This window comes from Mixophyes fleayi, chromosome 9 (genome assembly GCF_038048845.1).
Source record: "Mixophyes fleayi isolate aMixFle1 chromosome 9, aMixFle1.hap1, whole genome shotgun sequence".
Taxonomy (NCBI): Eukaryota; Metazoa; Chordata; class Amphibia; order Anura; family Limnodynastidae; genus Mixophyes; species Mixophyes fleayi.
This window is the reverse complement of record NC_134410.1, coordinates 21341481-21364903: the sequence shown is the minus strand read 5'-3', so window position 1 is coordinate 21364903 and position 23423 is coordinate 21341481. Positions and strand designations below refer to the sequence as shown.

General features: G+C 41.4%; 2 protein-coding genes across 8 annotated transcripts in view; one reads left to right on the top strand and one right to left on the bottom strand.

Moving 5' to 3' along the window:
• The window catches only part of RYR1 (ryanodine receptor 1), a 114950-nt gene extending 110716 nt beyond the window's left edge, over positions 1 to 4234 (top strand). For all 4 annotated transcript variants that reach the window (XM_075186856.1, XM_075186855.1, XM_075186854.1 and 1 more), the window contains one exon: positions 2406 to 4234. In XM_075186856.1, the coding sequence (XP_075042957.1) occupies positions 2406 to 2501 (96 nt within the window). In that variant the 3' untranslated portion in view covers positions 2502 to 4234. The remainder of the gene's footprint in view (positions 1 to 2405) is intronic.
• A 1909-nt stretch (positions 4235 to 6143) lies between these two features.
• The window catches only part of MAP4K1 (mitogen-activated protein kinase kinase kinase kinase 1), a 71726-nt gene continuing 54446 nt past the window's right edge, over positions 6144 to 23423 (bottom strand). For 2 of the 4 annotated variants that reach the window (XM_075186849.1, XM_075186847.1), the window contains exons 12-31: positions 21843 to 21962; positions 20106 to 20181; positions 19966 to 20027; positions 17067 to 17122; positions 15999 to 16040; positions 15040 to 15106; positions 14788 to 14947; positions 14227 to 14309; positions 12592 to 12679; positions 12426 to 12502; positions 10978 to 11038; positions 10791 to 10893; positions 10001 to 10059; positions 9723 to 9826; positions 9351 to 9528; positions 9007 to 9075; positions 8740 to 8829; positions 7763 to 7833; positions 6976 to 7025; positions 6144 to 6535 (exon numbers count right to left, since the gene is read on the bottom strand). In XM_075186849.1, the coding sequence (XP_075042950.1) occupies positions 6466 to 6535; positions 6976 to 7025; positions 7763 to 7833; positions 8740 to 8829; positions 9007 to 9075; positions 9351 to 9528; positions 9723 to 9826; positions 10001 to 10059; positions 10791 to 10893; positions 10978 to 11038; positions 12426 to 12502; positions 12592 to 12679; positions 14227 to 14309; positions 14788 to 14947; positions 15040 to 15106; positions 15999 to 16040; positions 17067 to 17122; positions 19966 to 20027; positions 20106 to 20181; positions 21843 to 21962 (1686 nt within the window). In that variant the 3' untranslated portion in view covers positions 6144 to 6465. The remainder of the gene's footprint in view (positions 6536 to 6975; positions 7026 to 7762; positions 7834 to 8739; positions 8830 to 9006; positions 9076 to 9350; positions 9529 to 9722; positions 9827 to 10000; positions 10060 to 10790; positions 10894 to 10977; positions 11039 to 12425; positions 12503 to 12591; positions 12680 to 14226; positions 14310 to 14787; positions 14948 to 15039; positions 15107 to 15998; positions 16041 to 17066; positions 17123 to 19965; positions 20028 to 20105; positions 20182 to 21842; positions 21963 to 23423) is intronic. The other 2 variants (XM_075186848.1, XM_075186850.1) reach the window with 2 other exon arrangements.

The following is a 23423-nucleotide window of genomic DNA, read 5'->3' as shown; positions in this document are numbered from 1 at the left end:
ATGTTGAACCTTTTCTTCTTTTGCTTCCCACTCAGCTGGGATAAGTGGCACTACAAGTCTCAGCAACAAGCACACTGCTGCTCCATATACTGTCCTGGACAGAACTACTCAGCATACAACTTGCTTCACCTTCTCCTCATTACCCTTGGTCTCCTGGGCACCTAGAGACGGTCAGACATGGTGTCCCAAGGGTGTTTCTCCGGCTGGGCACACTGCTCTCAGTTCCTGTGTCCTGCAAGCACTTTCTCCATCTGTTGTGCTCGAGCCCCACGTTGGGCGCCATTATGTAACCCCCTGTCACTGTGTGTAGTGTGGGGTGCAAAGGGTACACAGTGCACCTCCTTCTCAAGCCCTGGCTAGCTGATGGGCATGGGTGTAAATGATCAGGGGGTCCCTGCACATGCAGGTGTTTCTTTGTAGTTAGTGGGACACAGGTAATGTCACTTTGGTGCAGTGTAATAGAAGTCACAATAATTTGGGCGCCAGACCATCTCTATAACAAACTCAACTCTTTATTTACACTCTTCCTCCAGCACGATAATCATAATGGTTGCAGCAATAAAGAAATATATGTACAGCTCCTTACTCTCTCCAGCACAGTTCTTAATGAGCAATACGAATATGGTTGCAAATATATCTCATTACTCCTCCTGCACAGTTCTTAATGTTATCCAGATGTTATGTAACATAAATCATTGGTCTCTCTTACACTCCATACTCACTGCAGATCACCCTTTCTGCAGGGGCACATGCATGGATGCTAATAGGCAGGCAGCCTCTCCTCCATGCAGCTCTGACACACTCTGTGTACCTCTCAACTGCAGCTCACCCCTCCTCTGCGGGGATGATGTCTCCTGTGCTCTGACACGTCACTCTGTGTACTCTCAGCCTCAGGATCTGACACTACAGCTACCAGGCCTCTTGTAGCAGCCCTCACTCCAGGGCCTCTTCCATGCGCAGTGTCCCCCTCTCTCTTGGGTTCTCTATAGTGGCATGGAGTTCTCCCCCTCATCCAGTGCACACATTCCTTGCCCTGGCTCAGTCACCATGCTCAGACTTCCAGGGAATGCTGGGGGAGCCTGGGAGCTTCCACCCCAGGTCCCCAGCTACAACTCTCCTCTTGTGTCTCCCTTCTCAGTTCCTATCCCCCCTTAATGACAGCCCCTCCTTCCTCTCACTTAGTCTCACAGGCTGGGCTGGGTTATCACCATGGTAACCAGTTTATGTAACTTTTCAGAAACTTCTATCTTACCCTCTAGGTGACCCCTCCTCTATTCACTGAGGTAAAGGTTTAACTAAAACACCACTAGGGGGGTGTTACATACACATGAATTTGGTTCATCTTAATTGAAGAGGGTGAGAAAGGGTCTGTGTAAGTCAAGTCATAATAGTATTAAAGATTGATATCTTCGTATTGTCCCTAGGAAACCTCAGCATATTCTCAGCCGCAGCACCATCTTTGCATTACAATATAGTGCAGTGATATCCTAGTGTCATTACAAGTCTTCTATAATCTAGCAATCATTCTCAAAACATCTATTTCTATATAACAATTGAAGCCCATTATCCTATAGCAGTGTTGGCTAACCTGTGACACTCCAGGTGTTGTGAAACTACAAGTCCCAGCATGCTTTGCCAATATATAGCAGCTTATTGCTGGAAGGGTATGCTGGGACTTGTAGTTTCTCTCAACACCTGGAGTGTCACAGGTTAGCCAACACTGTCCTATAGTGTTCCCATATAGCATACTCAGCCTTATTTCTTGTGGGTATCTTCTATATGGTTTCAGGGAGATGAGGAGATGGAGGGGAGAATGCATTGCTGATCTCTTACAAAATCCATGTGAAAATAGGGTGAAAAAGCCATGTTATTTCCTACTTTGTTTAGCAATGTGTGGGAGGAGCCTTGTGCAGGGAGTAGTGTCTGTCATTGATATGTAAGTCGTGAGGGGGTGTGTGTTATCCCAGACAACTAGTTTTCAATACTTGTGTTAGAGAAAGGGGGGCTGACTTAGCCAGGTGAGTTGGGGATATTCTATATAATCTATATGGAATACAGGAGAACAACAATAATGCATCTACAAATGTAGAACAGACAGAGCCATCAAATGAGCATTAGCAGGAAAAAGTTTAAACTATCAAGAGGATAGTTCAAATACGGAAGTGCCAAGAGGATAGACCAATTACAGAAGTACCATGTTTATTTTATTTATTTTTACATTTGATGACCATGGACATTTCAAAAATGCTCAAACTGTCGACTCAGGACTGTTCAAATTTGGATATGACTAAGCATTTGTTAGTGTTATATGTCACCTTCAACACTATTGCCTTGGAGGGGTGGTACGTCTCATCTCTTGTAATCATTGTGTAGTATAGTAAATGACATGGTTGTCTCTCCTGCAGGAATCGTATGTCTGGAAGATGTACCAGGAGAGGTGTTGGGATTTCTTCCCAGCCGGAGACTGTTTCCGGAAGACCTATGAGGATCAGCTGGGATAACGGACACTTTACCTATTTCTTGGATCTTGGTCAGATCCATGAACCTGCAAGAGACATTGGCGAGATAACATTCTATCAGCCTCCGTCTCTGCTCATCTTATCCAGACGTGATACTGAGGAACATCAAGTAACTAACTGGAGATTGTCACATCGTTATCATCCAGATGTCTTTAGTGCCAATATCCCTGCAGAACATCACATCTTTACAGCCTTAGGGCCTCTGTAGGGTATTGCATTTTTTTCATTAAGACTCAGAAGAGCATTGCATCTTAAGCTACAGGTCACCACAGAGCACTGATAATATCCTTTGCTCTATAGGAACCTGTTGTCTCAATGTCCTTTCACTGCCAAAAAGATTTTGCAGAGTATTAATACCAATGTCTTTATTGCTAAGAAAGTTGTAGTAGTCTGTGTTCCAGAACATTGCAGATTTATCTACTGAGGTTTAGTTTGTGTATTGTCGTCAGTTTAAACAAAAACTTGCACCCCCCAACCGCCCCCAGATGTTGCTGAATGCTTCCTCTACCAGACTTATAAAGGGCCTGCCAATATATAAAGGGTTAATCTTGCTTATTCAAATTAAAAGCAATACTACCAAAAACAATATGTGCAAGGAAGAAAAAAAAAAGACTAGATACTTCAATTGTTCTGATTTGTGAACAGATGACACAACCTCCTAAATTGGTTTATGATAATAGTCTTGTGGTAAATTAAATAAACAGGTGTCTATATGTGTTACGTGGTAACATGGTTGCATATACATTTTTTTTTATATTTGGAGAAGCACCAATAGGCACTGAATTTTCGTTTGGAGACTTTCCTTGAAAATCATACATCACTCTATTTGCGTCAGGGCTGTCTACAAAGAAACAACTGCCCATTAAAAAACAGCCACTACTTAGCGTTAAAAGTCACACTGTTTTCATGTTTAGCCTTAATGTTAAATATTTGCTCTGGATCTTTCAAACATGTTGCAGAAAGTTACCCAGTTAGCCCAAATTGTGAAAAGGTCATCACCAATCTTTATATTTGTACTAGAATCTAGAGTAGAGCCTGCGGTGCTTTGTGTCCTGTGTTCGCTTCTGGCACAGTGGTTGTCACCTGAACAGGCTGCGGTGTATGAAGATTTACCAGACGCCGCCAGGCCTAGACAGTCAGCTAAAAGCACAATACCTTATGGCTACTTCTACAAAAATGTTGTCATTTTTAATGGGGATGTTACTTATGTTCCCTTTATATAAGTGCCTTATACCTCCCAACCTGGGAGAAATAACACAGTGTGACAATGTGGGATTACTATTGTTTGTAACTGTGAAAGTTTACTGTGTTGCTGCTGCAGATGCCTGACTCATTAGCACAGTTACTGTCTGAATGTTGTAGCGAAGTGGTGTGAGCACAGGAAGTCTGTTGTGATATCGTGCCTCTCTCCCTGCACTAATGCTTCATTACTCTAGATGGGGATTACCACAGCTCCCTCCCCAACTATCATCAATATACGTCTTATGTTCTCTGCAAGAGTGTCTGTCCTTGGCAAGCAGATAACTGCAGAGCATCACTCCTTCATGACGAGATACTTGCAGATTATCTGTCCTATTTCTTCAAGCAGTAGCATCTCCCTAAGATAGAGATGCTATAAAAGATAGGTGACGAGCCGTTGTGTGGAGGGCTCACTTCTTGTTTGTGCAGAACTTTTGTCCTTGTTGTCTGTAATAAAATATTTATTGAAGACGCTGTGAGACTTGTAATCTTTTAATTTCTGTTAATACACTGATCCACCTCAGCACTGGTACACCAATGGAATGATCTTGCTGTATAGAATACATGTAGTGTTAATAACATCAGTGTGTCCAGGGTACAGTAAAACATTTTCCTGCTAGTTAACAACCTACTTTCTTACATTTGTAGTCAGAACCCAAAGTTCCATCGTCACGGAAACGGCTTTGTCTTACCATACAGTAAACTTCAGGAACATTTTCACTTTACACATACTTCCATGGCAGCTTATACCATATAAAGCACTGATATGAAAATATTCAGAAAAGTCAGGAGAGCATACTGGGCCACACCTACAACATGAAAGTTTATTTACTCAATGCATTGTATTCTATGTTATATAACCGGTCATCAGGATTCATTATACTGTACATAAGAATTGTATCTGATGCCCATGTCACACAAGTGTAATTACAGGGCCGCTGTAACGCATTGTCAGCCAGGAGGCTGCTGTATCTATCGCTATGGGAGGGCCCAAAGACCACATCTCAACATAGATTCATCTTCATATGCTGGATATATGAGTTCTTCCAACGCTCAGATTAGAATATAGGGAATGTACTATATATTTTTACAGTGGAACTAACTCAGAAAAACTGAAAGCCTCAAGTAAGAGGCTATTACGGTGGCTCAGTGGTTAGCACTTCTGCCACACAGCACTGGAGTCATGAGTTCAATTCCCAACCATGGCCTTATCTGTGTGGAGTTTGTATCTTCTCCCCGTGTTTGCGTGAGTTTCCTCCGGGGGCTCCGGTTTCCTCCCACACTCCAAAAACATACTGGTAGGTTAATTGGCTGCTATCAAAATTTACCCTAGTCTCTCTGTCTGTCTGTGTGTGTGCGTTAGGGAATTTAGACTGTAAGCTCTAATGGGGCAGGGACTGATGTGAGTGAGTTCTCTGTACAGCGCTGCGGAATCAGTGGCGCTATATAAATAAATGGTGATGATGATATTACTCATACATATGAAGGATACATAGGTATTTTGCACTGATAAAATTGGTTCTGGAGCTTCCGCTTTTACTGTCCACAATGATCTTTCTAATAGTGGGTAATATTGTTTACACCGAGAGCACAGCAGGCAGTTTATATATCATCCACAGCATAGTAGCAGATTGATTGGACTAAATGTCTTCTTTATTTGAAATAATACAAATATAAAACATGATTCATTTAAGAGTTTTGGTAAATAAACAAGTTTCCCTTGCATTGGATTGTCAACACTTTAAGTATATTTCTGTAATCATTTCAAATATTTAAAAAGCAATTTAGTAATTCACATCCTCATTTTCACGTGCTATTCTTCTAATATAATAAACATTAGCCTGACTTTCCCTGCAGCTCTGTTTAAAGGTAAGTTATTACTTTTCATCTATATTACAGACAACTGCAACAACTCCCTCATCTTTATTACCTGTATTGAATCCTATAAGCACACTCATACACCCCTGTCCCTGCCTCTGTATGACCGCACCAATTCACATTTCTGCAAAAACTGTTAGTCACTCTCTGTCTGCACCAGTTAGAACCTTTAGCCATACATGGCAACTTGCTGCAGAGTGGTAAAACATGAGGGACATATTTAAATAAGTATAAGCACTCCGGTTATTGTGTATATATTATTCAGCTCAGTAATTTACAACCTTTCATATATATATTATATGTCAAGCAGTGGCTTTGCTTGGACTTTAATAATGCATGATCATCTCTTTTATATTCGAGCCACAATAGATTATCTTCAGAGCTTTGTGCACGTTCCTGTTTGTGGCATGGTGTCTTTACGGACAAGAATGGGGTACTTTCTTCTGTGAATTTATGGTACACAGACTGTTATGTTAAACACTGATAACAAGTAGAACACGCTTTCAGTAAAGGTGCATGAAATAGTTTTACTGCATAGACATTCAAACAGTATCTCCCATAATACTGCCCACGGCAGTCTAAGACATGAAGCTTATACAGTAATGAAGATATTAGTCCCTTTCTGAGAGAGCTTACCCTGTACGAGGGTATCACAAGTAATGTCTCTTACTGCCCTCTGCTCTGCACAGCCCAGATTTTTCCCAGGGGTCATGGAGTAGAAGGGCTTTTGTAGAAGCAGATCATGGTTCATTGTCTGGAACCGAGCTGTATAAACCAGCATAACGTCCCAGACTTACCCTCACTGTCCAAAAACACTAAGGATGTGTGCTTAACATTCATGGATGTACAAGTTTGTGTTGCTGTTATCAGACTGTGGACCCTCAACAATGATCCTTCTCCTGTGCAACAGAAAGGAAAACAGGTTTTAGATTTGTAGACAGACAGTGCTAAAAGAGAAAGGTCAGAGGAAAAAGAGGAGTATAGACACCCGAGACAATTATCGATGAGGTGAAGAAAAAAAGTAACGTGGATGAGAGCGGTGTGGAGGAAGAGACAGGGAGAACAATTATAACAGATATAGAAAAAGCTGCGGAAGAAAAGAAAGAGGGTGATGAGAACAAATTAGGCAGGAAGAGAAGATCTGTAAAGGAATAGAACAGAGGAGAGACATGATGAGAAATACAGAGGACCTAGAGACATGAAGCAGAATAGATGAACCCTGACAAGGAAATGATTGATGGATGGTGCTATATACAAAGATGATGATGATAAGGCCTAATGAGACACAGATTGAAGAGAGAATTTGAAGAACAGAGGTACGAAGTCCAAGGGTACTTACCTGTCTGAGGACAACAGGCGTAAACTGCGGTCTGTACACTCAACGAGCACCTTGGGACAATAACAGGTCTTACAAAGAGTAGCAGGAGTGGATATATCATCACATTTTGTGGTTACTATTGGCCTAATTATATAGGTCCTCACTAAAATGACGAAGTTCTGCAGGTTGATTTTAGGTTGCATTGAAGCTCTCCTCAATCCAACTTGTTTTGATTGTCCTACTAATTTGGTAGAATCTGACTATCAAATTCAGATCATTCCGCTGTGTCGTTTGCCCAACTTCACAAGCTCAATTACACAAGTGATGAGAATGCATCTTAAACCCTGCATTTGGGCATTATGAGAAAGTAATGGAGTCACAGTGCATGCTGTCAGTTAAGGAGGGGAAATAAATAACATTCTTTATAAACCATTATTTTTCTTTACAGTTATTTATTTCCTCTCCCTAACTCAGACAGCATGCTCTGTGACTCCATTCATTTCTCATAATGCCGAATGTTCCTAGCAACAACAAAAATGATATATATATAACATTTCTTTATGGGTAACTGCGCAATTTAGAAAGGTAAACTACAGACATTTATTAAGGTCCAATCACAGGCTTTCAGCAACGAGACCCTTAGTTCTGGTTTGTGGCACAAGGTCAATATATAATTATACTGGTAAAGATAGTTCATAGTACAGGAACATAGACCCTACACTATTTAGTCAGAGTTCTACTTTAAAATATTTGATTAGAATTGTCCATTGTCTATTGACAATCACATCACGGTGTGCTGCTGGCTTACCTCTGCTGACTGCAGTCTCAATACCTGGAAACCTTTGCTCTTTAAAACAAAGACATATTCTCCAGAGAGAGCTGGGGAAATAAGACCCAGTTATTAGAAAGTAACCTTGTTTTAACATATCACAACTACATATTTAGCTGGAATTACATAGAAACAAAGAACATGACGATAGAAGAGAACCTACATAATGATCTAGGGCCTGATTCATTAAGGATCTTAACTTGAGAAACTTCTTATTTCAGTTTCCTGGACAAACCATGTTACAATGCAAGGGGTGCAAATTAGTTTTCTGTTTTGCACATAAGTTAAATACTGACTGTTTTTTCATGTAGCACACAAATACTTGATAGCTTATTTGTACATTGAAATTTAAAGTTGATATTTGTGTGCTACATGAAAAAACAGCCAGTATTTAACTTATGTGCAAATCATAAAAGTAATTTGCACCCCTTGCATTGTAACATGGTTTTGTCCAGGAGACTGAAATAAGAAGTTTCCTTAATGAATCAGGCCCCTAGTGGGCCCTTTTGTGTTTACTTTTTTAGTTTGTTCTGTGACTTAGGCCTTAGTCTGAACAATTGCCATAAAAAAAACAAACATAAAAAGCGTAGACTCCTCAATAATTAAGAAATACCTAACGGTATGTTGGTGGGGGGAAATCCCACACCTGATGAAGCCCCATTTCTGGTTAGCAGCGGAGTATGCAGAGTGATCCCAGAAAGAAAAGGCAAATGCTTGAGGACAATGAGAGAATCAAATAATCTGAAACACTTCAGCGAGGAGAACAGAAGTGGCAGACGATGGGCAAGGTATGAATGTACAACTCATCTGGGTGGCATGAAGCACAACTCATCTGGGTGGCATGAAGCACAACTCATCTGGGTGGCATGAAGCACAACTCATCTGGGTGGCATGAAGAACACATATTGACATCACAAGCTAGGGTATAGAAACATGCTGACTGCACAAGATCTCACCTATGGAGTCCACCTGGAAAGCAAAGTTAATTTTAGGAACATGGGTTGTATGCAGTGGCTCTCCACGGTGGTTCACCAAATTTAGTGTATCTGTAAAGAAAAAAAAAAGTTAAGAACCTCTGTATAAAGAGTGTGGGGAGAATGAGAAGATATAATTGGTTATGGCTTCCGGTTAAGAATAGTCATTATCCTAAGACATACCGGGAGACAGAAATGAGCTGAAGGAACAGTGGAACGGAGAACTTGAAGACATAAACTAGTCCTTACTATTTATGAGTACCAAGACTTGGTCACAGCCAATCTGCGTCAACTGTACTGGACCGGACCATGAGCCGTCTGATAAATAAACAGAACAAAACTGATTGGTAAACATTGAGATGACATTGACATTCATATGTAATGTGTCAGATATATGTCCTATGGCACTAAATCCTCTATATTCAAAATTACAACAGTTCTTTTTCTGGTCTATTTGGTAAATCTTCTCAGAGTTGTCCATCTATTTTAAATACGTTGCCTTAGAGTAATCCACCAACTATCAACAATTCAGTAAGTACAGAATGCTGAAGGGTCTTAGAGGGATCACACACAGAAATAGGTTTGTCTCTCACCATCTTCGTAGTCTGTAAACCAAGAGGTCACAGAGTTGAGATTGATGGTTTGGAACTGGATGTTGCTGTGGCAGGAGGATCCGTTGCTAACCCCGATACACACTAGTGGATACTTCTCTCTTGGCACCAGCAGCATTTCAAATATCCTCAGAGGACTGGGCAGGGGAAAGTCAATGTGCTGGAATGAGAACAAATTCAATGAGTTAATGAGGATACTGGGATGTAAGAACATTCAGAAGAGGAAAGAACCTAGAGACTTGTGAGGTCTACAGTAGGTGAGGAGACCATAACAGTTCGATGTCAGTGTTTGCACGACAAATGATAGTTGACGTTGGGAGATAAAAGTTGCAGAACCTGAGCAGAAACAATTACCTTGAGCAACATGAACTTTTCCAGAGGCTGATACCATTCCAGTAAAAGTACGGAGCTCTCCAGGGCTACACACAGGAACCAGCTGTCACATGTGTCATTGTGAACTGAGAGGAAGGAGGACAATTAAATGAGATACGCAGAACGTATACACAGAGAACAAGGGAGACAGACGTGAAAATAAAATGTGAAATTGAAGGAGTAGAGAAAGAGAATTGAGGAACAAAGGGAATAAAAAATCATAGCAAAAGATCATTATATAGAAGATGTTAATAGCTTACCCACACAACAAGTCTTGCAGCCCTTAGTGTCTGGCACTTTGGAGGATGTGGATTTCTTCCTGTAATAATGAGTATGTAGCTGATTTATTAATATATCATTTCCTGTCCTCTTGATCTTCCTTTGATCTAGCTCTATCCTCAAAATTGACCTCCTGGATCCCAGACTTCCCACTCTTAACCTTATGGACGTTACTCCAACCATCCCCTCCATCTAATGGAAGCCTCTATCCACCGCATTCACACAATCTTTCCACACCCTTTCATCTAGATCCAGTAATACCTAGCTGAACAAGGATCTACTGGATCACCCCGTTAGTTGTCAATTCACTGTGCACAACGGTCTGGCAACAAGTGCCCTAAAGGTAGATCCAGCTCGCTGCCAGTTACATGAGTTTGTACCCAACGTGCCTCCACTCTCGTTTTCACAGCAAAGCTTCATCTCAGGTCTCTCTGATACAGGAACAGCGACCTGTATTTAGCAGAGCCCCTAAGAACTAATGCAACTACGTAGATACAGACAGCCTGTGTCTGGACTTGCCACATGACTGACTCCCCGGTCTGCGGCCTTCAGCTGCCTCATGATAACCTCACATGTTTTTCTTAAAATATGTACACAACAACTCTGCACTTCTCATGTTCCATTATCCTAATGTTTGTGGCTTAATACTTTACCTCATTGAATGCTCCCATGTACCATGGTTTTCCATGACAGGTGGAGAGATATGCTGCATATTACCAATTTTACATTACTACGTTGACACCCAAATTGCCTCCAAATCACCAAACATACCTGGGCAGGAGCCTGTGCGTAGGGATGTGACCCAAACGGCCTTCTCTCCGAATCTGCTCATGTAGAACCACGAGACTGTGAGAGTACAGCTGGGAGACTTTACCTGACGGCAGATAGTGAGACATTAAGAGATCTTGCTGTATGTTGTCGGAATACTACTTCGTTACTCCCATCTCATTCCTCTTACCAGTTATGGACATTAACACATTGTTGATAGAATATACCCATGTTGTCCGGCCAGGGAACAGCTGGGAGAAATAAGAGTAAAAATAATTATTTGGTGATTAATTAAATTTGCCACAAAAGAAAGAGCCTTTGGGCATTCATAGTTCCTTGATTGTAGGTGCCTGGCCTTCCGAAAGGTCTTGTCATCTTGCCACAAATAGACTTGTGATGACCGGTTACAACTTTAAATCCTAAACAAAGTGGCTACCTGCTGTGTCTTACAATAATTCATCATCACTTTAGAATAAAATACACAGCAGTGGGTTGTTCTGAAAGTACAAAACGGAGTTCTATCAAATTTTGTCCTCACCAATTGTATCAGCTGTAAGACTGCTGTAAATCTTACTTTAAAGGACAAAATTACTTACATTTTTATCATACTTTCCCTAACTTGTCAAGAAATCAATAAATATGTGTTATCGCTTCATGCATTAACAAATAATCAGCAGACACTTGACCATATCTGACCATAGACCATATCTGACCATAGACCGTATCTGAGACAGTTTAGAACAGAAACTATGAATATGATGGGGAAGCAAAGGCTCAGCCTTAAAGAAGCCATCATAGAAAACCTCAAATTTGGTATTAGGTGGAGTCTTTAATGTTAAATAAAATCCAGTTTTATTTAGCAGGGGTGCACTACTCTCCCAGTGCCACCAAAGCCTTCAATGGTCCAGCGTCAGTGTCCTCTACACTTCCTACTTTTGCCTGATTTGAACAGGCAGCAGTGTTGTCAATGGCTATCCCTGCTCTGCTGAGAGGATGGGTATCAACAATCTGCTATAGCTTTGAATCAGACAAGCACAGCAAGTATACCGGAGACTGACATTGGACCTTTGAAGGCTTGACGGACACTGGTAGATCAGGAGAATGGCACATCCTTCATATATATACTTCACACTTTAATTTATTATCATGAACTCCACCCAATACAAATGTTTAGGCTTTGTGTGCAGCTCCTGTATAGTATCCATACATGGTGTGCAACTAAGTCGGATAATTTAAGGTGTTGAACGCCTGGGCCAAACAGCTGCATGATATTGGGCAAATTAGTGTTGTTGGACGATGATCGCACTCTTTGTCCTAAATAAGTCATTGTCCAGCTGTATTTTCTGCCAATCCTGATACAACATTTCACTGACCCCAATCATATGTTGATTAACACACAAAGGTCTAAGTTTTCAGACCATGGACGGAACTAGTGCACCCAGAGGAGGACAAACAAACCCCCATAGATAGCGCCCTGGTCAGATATAAAACTTAATCGCTAGAGATGCCAGTCAGCAATGCTAACCACTGTACCACGGAGCTTGGAGTCTGTGGATGTCATTCTACTGTGTATCTCTATGTGAGTATAAGTATACCAAGTGTGGCCAGATCATATATAGGCACGGAGCGGCTTCTCACCAAATCCAGAGATGCCTGCGACTCTGAACGGTTTAAAGTAAAGATCCCTTGCTCGGCTCCCAGGATCACATGCATATCTGAAATAGACACACAGCAACAAATGGAAAATCGGAACACACAGGAGAAGTGCCACAAAAACACCATGTAGGAAGGAAGGCATGCCCACCATTCGTTGACGGATTTTTCCACGTTGTTGCAGAATGGATTTTCAGAGGACAGCCATTAAAGAACTTCTTTAGCTGGAATTCTGCCTGCTTAGAAGAATACATTCATAGTCATTTACAAAGCTAATATCTCCAGTAAGCGCCGTGAGCTCACACTTGTGTGGATATGTGATGTTGGCCTGAGATTCTGCTGCATGCCCATATGATATGTCCAATCCCAAATGTTAGACTAGTCATGCGTAAGTGCTGCCATCTGAATCCAATTAACTTGCACTTATATATAATACATGAGCTCCGGACCCTCATTTTAATGCCAAACAACTTGTGGAAGTGAAAGGACTAAAGTGTAATGTTTACTGCCAGTGTTATATAATCCACACATTTAATGCTTGCTTTCTATTAAAAAACAAAAACTTAATGGTCATTGACCCAGAAATCTGGCAGCCCCACAGACAGAAAGATAAAGCATTCCTTTTTGCCTGCTGAAATACCAGGTTCCTTTTTTTTATGCTTTAATTGTATACTTTCTGAAATGAATGTGTAAGATAAAACATTTGATCTGCCTTTTAGTGGTTTTAAAGAGAACTTGTCACCAGATTTCACATTGTCTTTTTTATTGCTTTACTCTATGGTGTCTTGTTCACAATGAATTAAAAACAAACAAACAAAAAACAGACAAACAAAACTAGATCTGGGTTCTGACTGTCCCTTCATTGGGCAACAATGATTAACGTAGGCAAGAGGCCTGTGCCCACCTACTATGAATGGGACTGGAGCAACTAGGACACAGTAGGTTATTAAAGTTCTCTCTATGCTGACAGCTTAGCTTGGTTTAAAAGCCAGGATGGAAATGTTTATAAGGCATATAAATAGGTCATACAAAGGATATTTTGTGTTCTTCAGCAGACGGAACTAAATCTGTGCTAAACTGACAACATCCACATTGTCAATGCACAAGTTTTGTTCAATCTGTAGCGAGCAAAATAATAAATCGGTGACATTTGTGACCCAATTCAGCCAGGAGGGACTCTTAATATAGTGCACTGTATGCGCTATTCTATATCCTGATAAAAATGGGCAAAAACTAGATTTTTAAGGCACAAAAACCTTCTATCTTAAAACCCCAACCTGACACAAGGCACCCTATGAGCGCTAGTGAAAATGAGAAAAGCGATGAGTCATAGCAGTTTAAAGTGCTTCAATAAGTCATTCTGTCACCTGTCTCGAGACTGACTGCATGCAATCAAACCACAGGCTTCCAGAACGTGCACACCACACATCACACACATGGCAGCTGGAGTCGTCACTACTATGTTGTACAGGATATTAATGTAATCAGGTCAGACATGGCAGCTGGAGTCGTCACTACTATGTTGCACAGGATATTAATGTAATAAGGTCAGGCATGGCAGCTGGAGTCGTCACTACTATGTTGTACAGGATATTAATGTAATAATGTCAGACATGGCAGCTGGAGTCGTCACTACTATTTTGTACAGGATATTAATGTAATAAGGTCAGACATGGCAGCTGGAGTCGTCACTACTATTTTGTACAAGATATTAATGTAATAAGGTCAGACATGGCAGCTGGAGTCGTCACTACTATGTTGTTAATCAGAACGACAGATGTTTTACCTGCTTCGCTTGGATTCTTCCTTTCTTAGGAGGTAAGGAGGGGGGAAGCCCCCATGAAACATCGCTTGATAAGAGGGACGGCTCTGAGATGGGAGTAAAGCAGAAGATTTTGGAGATTTTACACTTTCCTGGAATGTAAAGTTTAGTTTACACCACACCCTCATTCTCTTGTGCATTTAATGGGCACAATTTACTATCCCACGTTCACACCCAAAATTACCCAGATTTTGGGTGTTTTAAGACTTTCGCATCATTTACATTTTCCCAGTTATTAACCAACCTTTCCTGCTCCAAAGAGAAATGTAAAACGGTGGCCTGACTGTATGTAAACTTACATGTGGAAAAAATAGCACCTCTCCTATTTCTTTAATTCCCCCCTTGCCCTGAAGAGATCTTTCCTAACAAATACACCCATTATATCTTTTCTGACACCTCTACCTAATCTTCCACGTTTCACCATTTCTTCTGCCATTACTCTGTCAGCAACTCCTTCCTCTCGAACCTCTCCCACTTTCTACTCCCCATTTCCTTCTAGTGGACTCTCTCCGCCCCGGCACTCACCAGAGTTAGCAGCGGGCAGCTGGTACCTCAAACTCTCTAGCGAGGCCGGTGCTGGATTCTTGGGGACGCTCGGACCACTATAGCAGCGCACCAGGGTGGAGGGAGCGTGCAACCGGTCCTGTTCTCTTTTTATATCGGCAGAAGAGGTGCGGAATCTGGGCTGAATAGGATGAAGAATCGGAGGCAAAGAGACAATGTTACATGTATGAAAACTAAACACGGATCTCTAGGGGTATGGGGGCGTTATCTCACCTTAGGGGGTAATGGAGGGGGAGATTCATCAGCTGATGTGTCACTATTGAGGTCCAGACTTCCAGGTCTTTGAAACAATATATAAATCAGGGAGAGATGGAACTAGGTTATTATTATAATAAAAATCTAGGTTCTTCTAAAAAAAGCAGTAGTAGGATTTAAAATGGTTCGGATATCTTCTGAGCAAAATGCAATATAAATATTTAATCCAGCATAAAATATTTCTGTCTATTCCAATGTGAGGTAAAAAGGTTTTTAGTTGAATTGCTACAACATGCGTTAGCATGCAGTAGCTAAGGATGCTATATCAGTTACATCAAAGCCTATGTTAGAGCATGTTATCACATGTTCCATCACGAAGGACACCGTGGGTCACATGATCGTTGTCCTGCAGGATGCCCAGATTATTATGTCACCAAAGTTCTTGTTGAATCTGAAGAGCCTGAGTGACGTGGTGCATTGTGATCTATTAAAGGTCTCTTTTAACTCTCTGATGAGGAAAGTAGAATTTATTGAGCTGCTATTATCAGAGCGCATATTTGCACAATACTGCTTTCCTTGTGCAGGATACTGAGTAGAATTCTAAGTATCTGTTCCTAAATTTCCATTCCCGTTTCTCCCGTTGGCAGCAATTTTGTGCCAAGTTGTCACTGAGACTATCCGTGCTCACCATTGCTATGTTCCACTTGTGTTTGATGGAAACACATGAAGACAAGGCTACTAATGATAATGAAAAGTTCTTCCAAATTCACATTTCCCCACAATCCTTAGGGTGGGGGGGAGGGGCAATTGCTTGCTATAAGGTAATATACAGATAAAACACACCCACAATCTATAGCCACGCCCACTGTATCAAAGCCACAAAACAATAACATTTCAGGGAGTTAGTTGGCAAAGAAATGGTGATATATCACTGAAAATGGCCCTTCCAGGTCAAATCTAACCACAGGCAAACTTACATTTCAACATCATCGTAGTCATCGTCTTCATCAGAACAGAAGCTGTAATATAAATGAGTTATTATCACACAAGGCCAAGGAACATGTGAACCTACCTTCCCCTAACAGGACTTTCACTTCCTGGTCACACACTGATATTTTGTTTAAAAAACTGCAATCTCTCTCAAAGGTTTTTTTTTGGGGGGTTTTTTAAACAGCAATAGTTGTACTTTTGAAACTGATTTTCCAGGATATCCTTCATCATCATCATTTATTTATATAGCCCCACTGATTCTGCAGCGTTGTACAGAGAACTCATTCACATCAGTCCCTGCCACATTGGATCTTACAGTCTAAATTCCCTAACAACACACACAGAGAGAGAGACTAGGGTCAATTTGATAGCAGCCAATTAACCTACCAGTATGTTTTTTGGAGTGTGGGAGGAAACCCACGCAAACACGGGGAGAACATACAAATTCCACACAGATAAGGCCATGGTCGGGAATTGAACTCATGACCCCAGCGCTGTGAGACTGAAGTGCTAACCACTGAGCCACCATGCTGCCCTTAAATGTCCTTAGAAATATTTTCACAGCTGCAAGCATTTGGTTAGTGCTCGTTACCAAGCAGAGTGTAAACTGGTCTCTCAGCCTGCGTCAGTCAGTAGCGAAGCTCCTCAGGGGTTAGGTGATGACAGAGGAAGGAGTGTATGGGGGTTATGCGATGAACATGCATGCTAAGAGCAGGGGTGTTCTTAAGCCTCTCTGCTCAATACATTATATGTCATGAGACTGTGGTTTCATTGTAATCACATGCCACTTAGCAAAACTATAAAATCATTAAGAGCAGCTTGAATTAAAAAAACAAAACATAGCAAAATAGAAGAAAAATATGCGTTTCCTTACAGATAACCAATGATTTATATACACACATCATTGTTTTCAAGGGACTGCATCTTTAAGTGCAGAAAACATTCTGTGGCATAGCATGCATCTCACTGCAACAACCCCACTCCATCTGTATCACCACAACAGTGAGCAACATCCATATCTAGTATATATCAGTTCAATAATAAAACTTACTCACCTGATGTAGGGGGCTGAGCTGTAGGGGGTCTGAGATGGACTCAATTCTGGATCAGCCTGAAAGACAGAAGAGACAAGTCTGACACAGCCAATCACAGTGGAGAACTAAATCTAGGTCACATAAGTGTTCTTGAATGGGTGTAACCTTTTATTCTTTAGCTGAACTGTGTTCGAGTTCTTGAACTAGATACATTTCATAGAACATGTAGGACAATGGTCGAAAGGTGGACATTTAGAAGTGGCGGCATGGACATTTAGAAGTGACGGCATGGACATTTAGAAGTGACGGTATGGACATTTAGAAGTGACGGCATGGACATTTAGAAGTGACGGCATGGACATTTAGAAGTGGCGGCATGGACATTTAGAAGTGACGGTATGGACATTTAGAAGTGGCGGCATGGACATTTAGAAGTGGCGGCATGGACATTTAGAAGTGACGGTATGGACATTTAGAAGTGGCGGCATGGACATTTAGAAGTGACGGTATGGACATTTAGAAGTGGCGGCATGGACATTTAGAAGTGACGGTATGGACATTTAGAAGTGGCGGCATGGACATTTAGAAGTGACGGTATGGACATTTAGAAGTGACGGCATGGACATTTAGAAGTGACGGCATGGACATTTAGAAGTGGCGGCATGGACATTTAGAAGTGGCGGCATGGACATTTAGAAGTGGCGGCATGGACATTTAGAAGTGACGGTATGGACATTTAGAAGTGGCGGCATGGACATTTAGAAGTGGCGGCATGGACATTTAGAAGTGACGGTATGGACATTTAGAAGTGGCGGCATGGCATCCCACTGACAGTGTAGTGTGAAAAAAGTGTATTTTGGGCCGTCTGATGGTCCTGCAGGAATGCATTGCAGAAAGCCTATGCACAGACTGCTTGCACCACATTTCTGTAAAACACCCTTGTGCACAGGTGTTCCTTGATAGTCCGCATACCTATCAAATTGTACCTGCTTAGTACATAACACCCTCACTCCACCCAACACCTCCCCATCAGCCGCTTCAATCGTCCGCTCCTCCGCGAACACCACCATCGTATTACACAAGGCCATGCACTTTGGTGGAAATCTAGTCATGTCTGCGCAAATCTTGGTGCACAGCATCAAGAAAGAGAAATTTGTTTTGGACCTCCGGCATGTTAGAGGCCCATGTTTTCCAGTGCTGTACAATATTGCAAATTCAAATACAAAACACTGGTAAAGAGGTCCTTGGAAATACTGGAATTCGTGACCCCAGGGCTGTGAGGCAGAAGTGCTAACCACTGAGCCACCGTGCTTCCCCAATGACAGTTTTTAAAAAGTTCCTTTACAGCTGCATTGTGTTCTGTTCAACAGTAGATGGATAGAAAGCAGATCAAGACTGGGGCAATAGGGGCTGAACACCCTTTACACACACCCTAAAAGGAGAGAGGTAACATGGTAGGTTTAATATATAAATACCTCACATAACAGGAGACATTGGCTTACAGTAGCCAGTGAGAAAGATGTAGCAATTGAGTAAGAGTAAAATAGGGTAGAAGGAGAGAAAACACACAATGTCAAATTGGTTTGTTATCCTGTAATTTACTCTTTTAACGTCAATGAGATTTTCCTGCTCTTTAAAAATAACAGATGTCTGTGTAAAATGCTGTGGCATGTCAGACTAGCCAGTTACTAGCCCCAAAATTGCAGCAATATGATACCATGGGCAATAGAGTTACACGTGAAGTTGTGAGAAATTGTCTAATGCTGATGAAATAAGGTATATATACATAAACCACAGAAATTGTGGTGATAAATAAACACTGGACACCAACAAACAGGTGAAGATTAGTAACAGCTGCAACAGAAGCTCACAGATCCAATTCGCTTATGGCAGCAGCATTAAATCGCAATCATAGTTGCTAAGTAAACTCCACAGTATGCAGAGGGTGGTTCATCTATGGAATCCAGTGTACGTGGGAGAGAGGGATACAAGATATATCAGCCAGACCACTCAGCTTGGGACAGGGTGTTGGCCAAATAATAAAGTTTCCACATTTGGATAAATTTTAATTTATTGGCTTGTACATGTCCTTATGAAACTTACTATGTACACCGGGGTGAAGGCAGTTACATTTCTACAGATAACTGTGTATAAAAGGAGCTGCTGCCAATAGTAACCAATCAAATTGTTGTGCTGATTTTGTAGTACAGGTTAGTGTAAGCCAGACAGAAAACATCTTGCATTAATTAAAGTTGCAATATATTCTGAAACCACTAGATGGAGCCCAATTATGCGATATGGATCTTACATATTCAACATGTGATATATTTGATATTGATGTTACCCACTCTACAAGTGACACCATGGGGTATATTTACTAAACAGCGGGTTTGAAAAAGTGGAGATGTTGCCTACAGCAACCAATCAGATTTTAGTTATTTATTTAGTACATTCTACAAATTGATAGCTAGAATCTGACTGGTTGCTATAGGCAACATCTCCACTTTTTCAAACTCAGTTTAGTAAATATACCCCCATATGTGATATGGATGTTACATATTCTACATGTGTTATATACAGGTTACCCAGTCTAAATAAGCAATACACTGTATTTGATGTGACTGTTATATATCCTCTACAGGTGATTTGAGAAATATATGATGTTATCCACTGTACATGATATAATATAAGAAATAAATGTGACTCCCACCCTACAAGTCTTATAATATGTAATAATGATATCACTACATATCGACGATGATAAACTACATATTCTACATACATGTGATATAATACGTGATGTGGAAGTCACCTATCCTATAAATGCTATACTATGTCTATTATGAAGGCAAGATCTGGGTTTATAACGAACAAAAGAAAGATAAAGAAAGAGAAAATCTAGGTTTATGTTGATCATCACCTTTGCTACACTAGGTTCTCCCATTTTCGTCCTGGACGGGCGATTTAAATTGATCTGATTCACTAAACAGAAGAGAAGACAGAGGTTACACGATGTTCCATCCACATTGCTCACCCCCAGCTGTCACCATCACTACTCACAATGGATGTCCGATGCCGAGCGGCTGGCTTTGGGGTGGCGTTTCTTTGAAAGGATGCGAGAGAACGTTGACAGGAGCTGTCAAAAGACTTTTTGTTAATGAAATAAAAGTAGCAATATGATTTCTTTCATTATCTAGTTTCTAGAACTATTCCTGCCCATCGTATGGTTCCTCTTGGCATCCATCTACAATCGTCTTACCCAATCCCTACACCCTCTGCACCGGGGTATTATACTGCGACCCTCAAGTACCCGGGAAAGGTCACACTTGTGCATTTCCTGCTGAGAGCGTAGGTGAGATATTTACTGTTCCAATCTAATAAATTCATTTACATGTGCATGATTAAGAAAATCTTAAGTATGTGGCCTGTTGAGGGTATTTCAGAAACAGAGATGAAAACTGCTGCTATATTGCTAATGGCGGATAAAACAAGCCGCGTGCACTGGGATGTACTGTGCAAACATCAACTACTTCTTGTCGTATCTTATTATAGCTATTTAGCTCTGTCTGGATCACACAGGGGCAGCTAGAAGCTAGTATGGAAGATTGATCTGCTAAATCACTTAATGGGTTCATACTGACATAAACCCCAGCACTCTGACACAATCAGTCTCTGAGACCAGTCAATACTGGCCACACATGGAACATCATACATGCATTGCTGTAATCAGGTAAGTGCAGTGTGCTAACTAGAAAACTGCGAGCCTGTCACTCAGACTCAAGATTCTGTACTGCTTTAGACTGAAGCAAAATTAAAGATGTTTATTTTGCACTCCAAGGAACCATATGCAATAAGATGGGACAATTTATATTAAATTGAGGCTCTCCCAGCGTGAGCAGGGCTCGGATTTTGAGATGTAGATAGCAGGGCCTCACAAGTCTACGGTCAGGTGCGCAACATTCTACTGGGTGGCCTCTGCTCTCCCCGAGGCATCTTTATTCACATATAAAACTATAATTTAAAATGCAAACCGGGTCTTAGTCTGAGAGTCGTGAGATTATCAGGGTTAGCACGGACTTAAAGAAGACCAAAACCTCCATTGCTGTGCTTCATTCAGGGCCAGTCATCCATATGCCGTACCTCGAATCAGCAATTTGTTTCTCCCATTCCATCCTCTCTCCTGTTTTTCACTTCATTCCCTCACCACCCCTCCCCCCCACACGTGTCTGGTACACCCCTTTAAAAAATTGACAAGTGTCTGCCGGAGGTGGAGAGGAGTAGTAATGTTATGTGGGGAGGCTAGTGAGTGTGTTAATATTTATGTTATGAGGGGGCTGATGGGGTATATTAATGTTATGTGGCAGAGGGGTATTAATGTAATGTGGTGGCCGTGGTCCTTGAAATGCATTTGGAGGACCAGTAGGCATACCTGCGCACATAAAGAAGCATTACAGGTGCGCCAATTTTGCAGTTCCTAACTGTCCCTTAGTGTGTTTTCAGTACATCTCAATGACTGTGCAGACTAAGTGGACAAGTGGTCTTTATCTGCATATTGAAGTTACTATGCTGCAGTGCGGCTCTTACAAAGGAGAATAAGTGACGACAGGATGTGGTGAAAGAGTCGTAGGCCGATAAGGGACAAATATACAGATCACAGGACAGGGCTGGGAATAACTTGTAGATTAGTGGTTGCATTTTAAATCTGGTACAAGAAAGCCTGAGAAAGTACAATGCAAGATGATGGTGAGATATGGGATCCGGTTACAGTATTACTTTTTTCATTATGAAACCCCCTACCTCCATGTCATCTTCTTCTTCAGCGTTGAAGGTCCCATTGTGCTTTTCAGGGTTTCTAAGTTTTTCCAGTAATTCTTGTGTGAAGTTAGGACCAAGTCCGGGCTGAACAACAAACTGGTGCTGCAAACAGTTAGGGAGAGATTGGGAACAGGTTACAGAGGTGGTGGGGAGAAATACAGATACAGAGTAATAACGTTCAGGTCAAAAACTGTCAATGGGAGGAGAAAAAGATCGGAGGCAAGTGACATAGAGGTAGGACATAGAGAGCGATAGGAGACAGATCACATAGAGGTAGGACATAGAGAGCGATAGGGGACAGGTCAAGCAGAAGTAAGAAAAATATATAGGAGACAGGTCACATAGAGAGCGATAGGGGACAGGTCACAGAGGTAGAAAATAGAGACCGATACGGACAAGTACTTAGCGTAATTGCTTTGTTTAGTCTCCTCCTTCCGTTTCTCAAGCTGCTTTTCCAAAAGTCTAATTAAGGGAATCACTTGTCTCAAGCTAGCAGTGTCTGAACTCACTTTACAGGTGACTACTTCAAATGGTTTCAGCACCTTGCACAACATGGAAAGAATTATCCACTGCGCTTAAGTAAAATACACCCCTCTCCTTTCCCAATGTCATGGCTTGTGGCGTAAGCGTATATGGCTTTTCGCTGTTCCTCCATCCTCAGAAGCATATATAGGGTGGAATTCCACATTGTCAACACCTCTTGCTTCAGTTGGTGGCAAATTAAATTGTTCTTGTAGCTGCTGCAATCTCCAACATGCTGTTGCCGAATGTCGGAAATGTCCAGATATTTTACGGGCCACAGACAGCATCTCCTACACGTCTCTGTCATATTATAAAAATCTCTGCACCACCAAGTTTATTGTGTGAGCAAAACAGGGAATGTGATGGAATTCCCCCAGCTGTAGTGTTCTCACAATGTTGGTGGCATTATCAGAAATTACAAATCTAGAGGACAGTCCAAATAGGATAAGCCATGTTGCAATGACATCCCTTAGTTTTTGGAACAGATTGTCAGCTATATACCTCTTAGTGAAGCCGGTGATACACAGAGTAGCCTGCCTCTGAAAAATGTGACGTACTTGGGTACATGCTGCTGCTGGTAAAGGCGAATCACCAACCCAGTGGGCTGTCACAGTCATATAATCTTTAGATGCCCAGTTCCGCTTGTCCACATATCTGTGGTTAAGTGTACAGTGGGTAGAATGGTATTTTGTAGCCCAATAATTACATTTTTACAAACTGTCTGGTAGAGGTAAGGAATAGCGTTTCTAGTAAAATGGTGTTGTGATGGAATTTGGTAACAGGGACTTAAGACCTCAATTAACTGTCTAAAACCAGCTGCATTAATAGTGGAAATTGGACGCGGATCTAATACTAGCATAGTCGCCATGGTGTCTAATCTGCTTTGTGACTGGGTGACAGCTATCATACTTGCTTCCTCTTAAAAAGGATTGTTTAACAGTCAATTGTTGTAAACTACTAGTAGTCTTCTTCTTGGTCTGCTTCTGGGATGAAGATCCACCCTCAGCAGCAGCAGCAGCAATGGGACTAACGCTCAAGAAT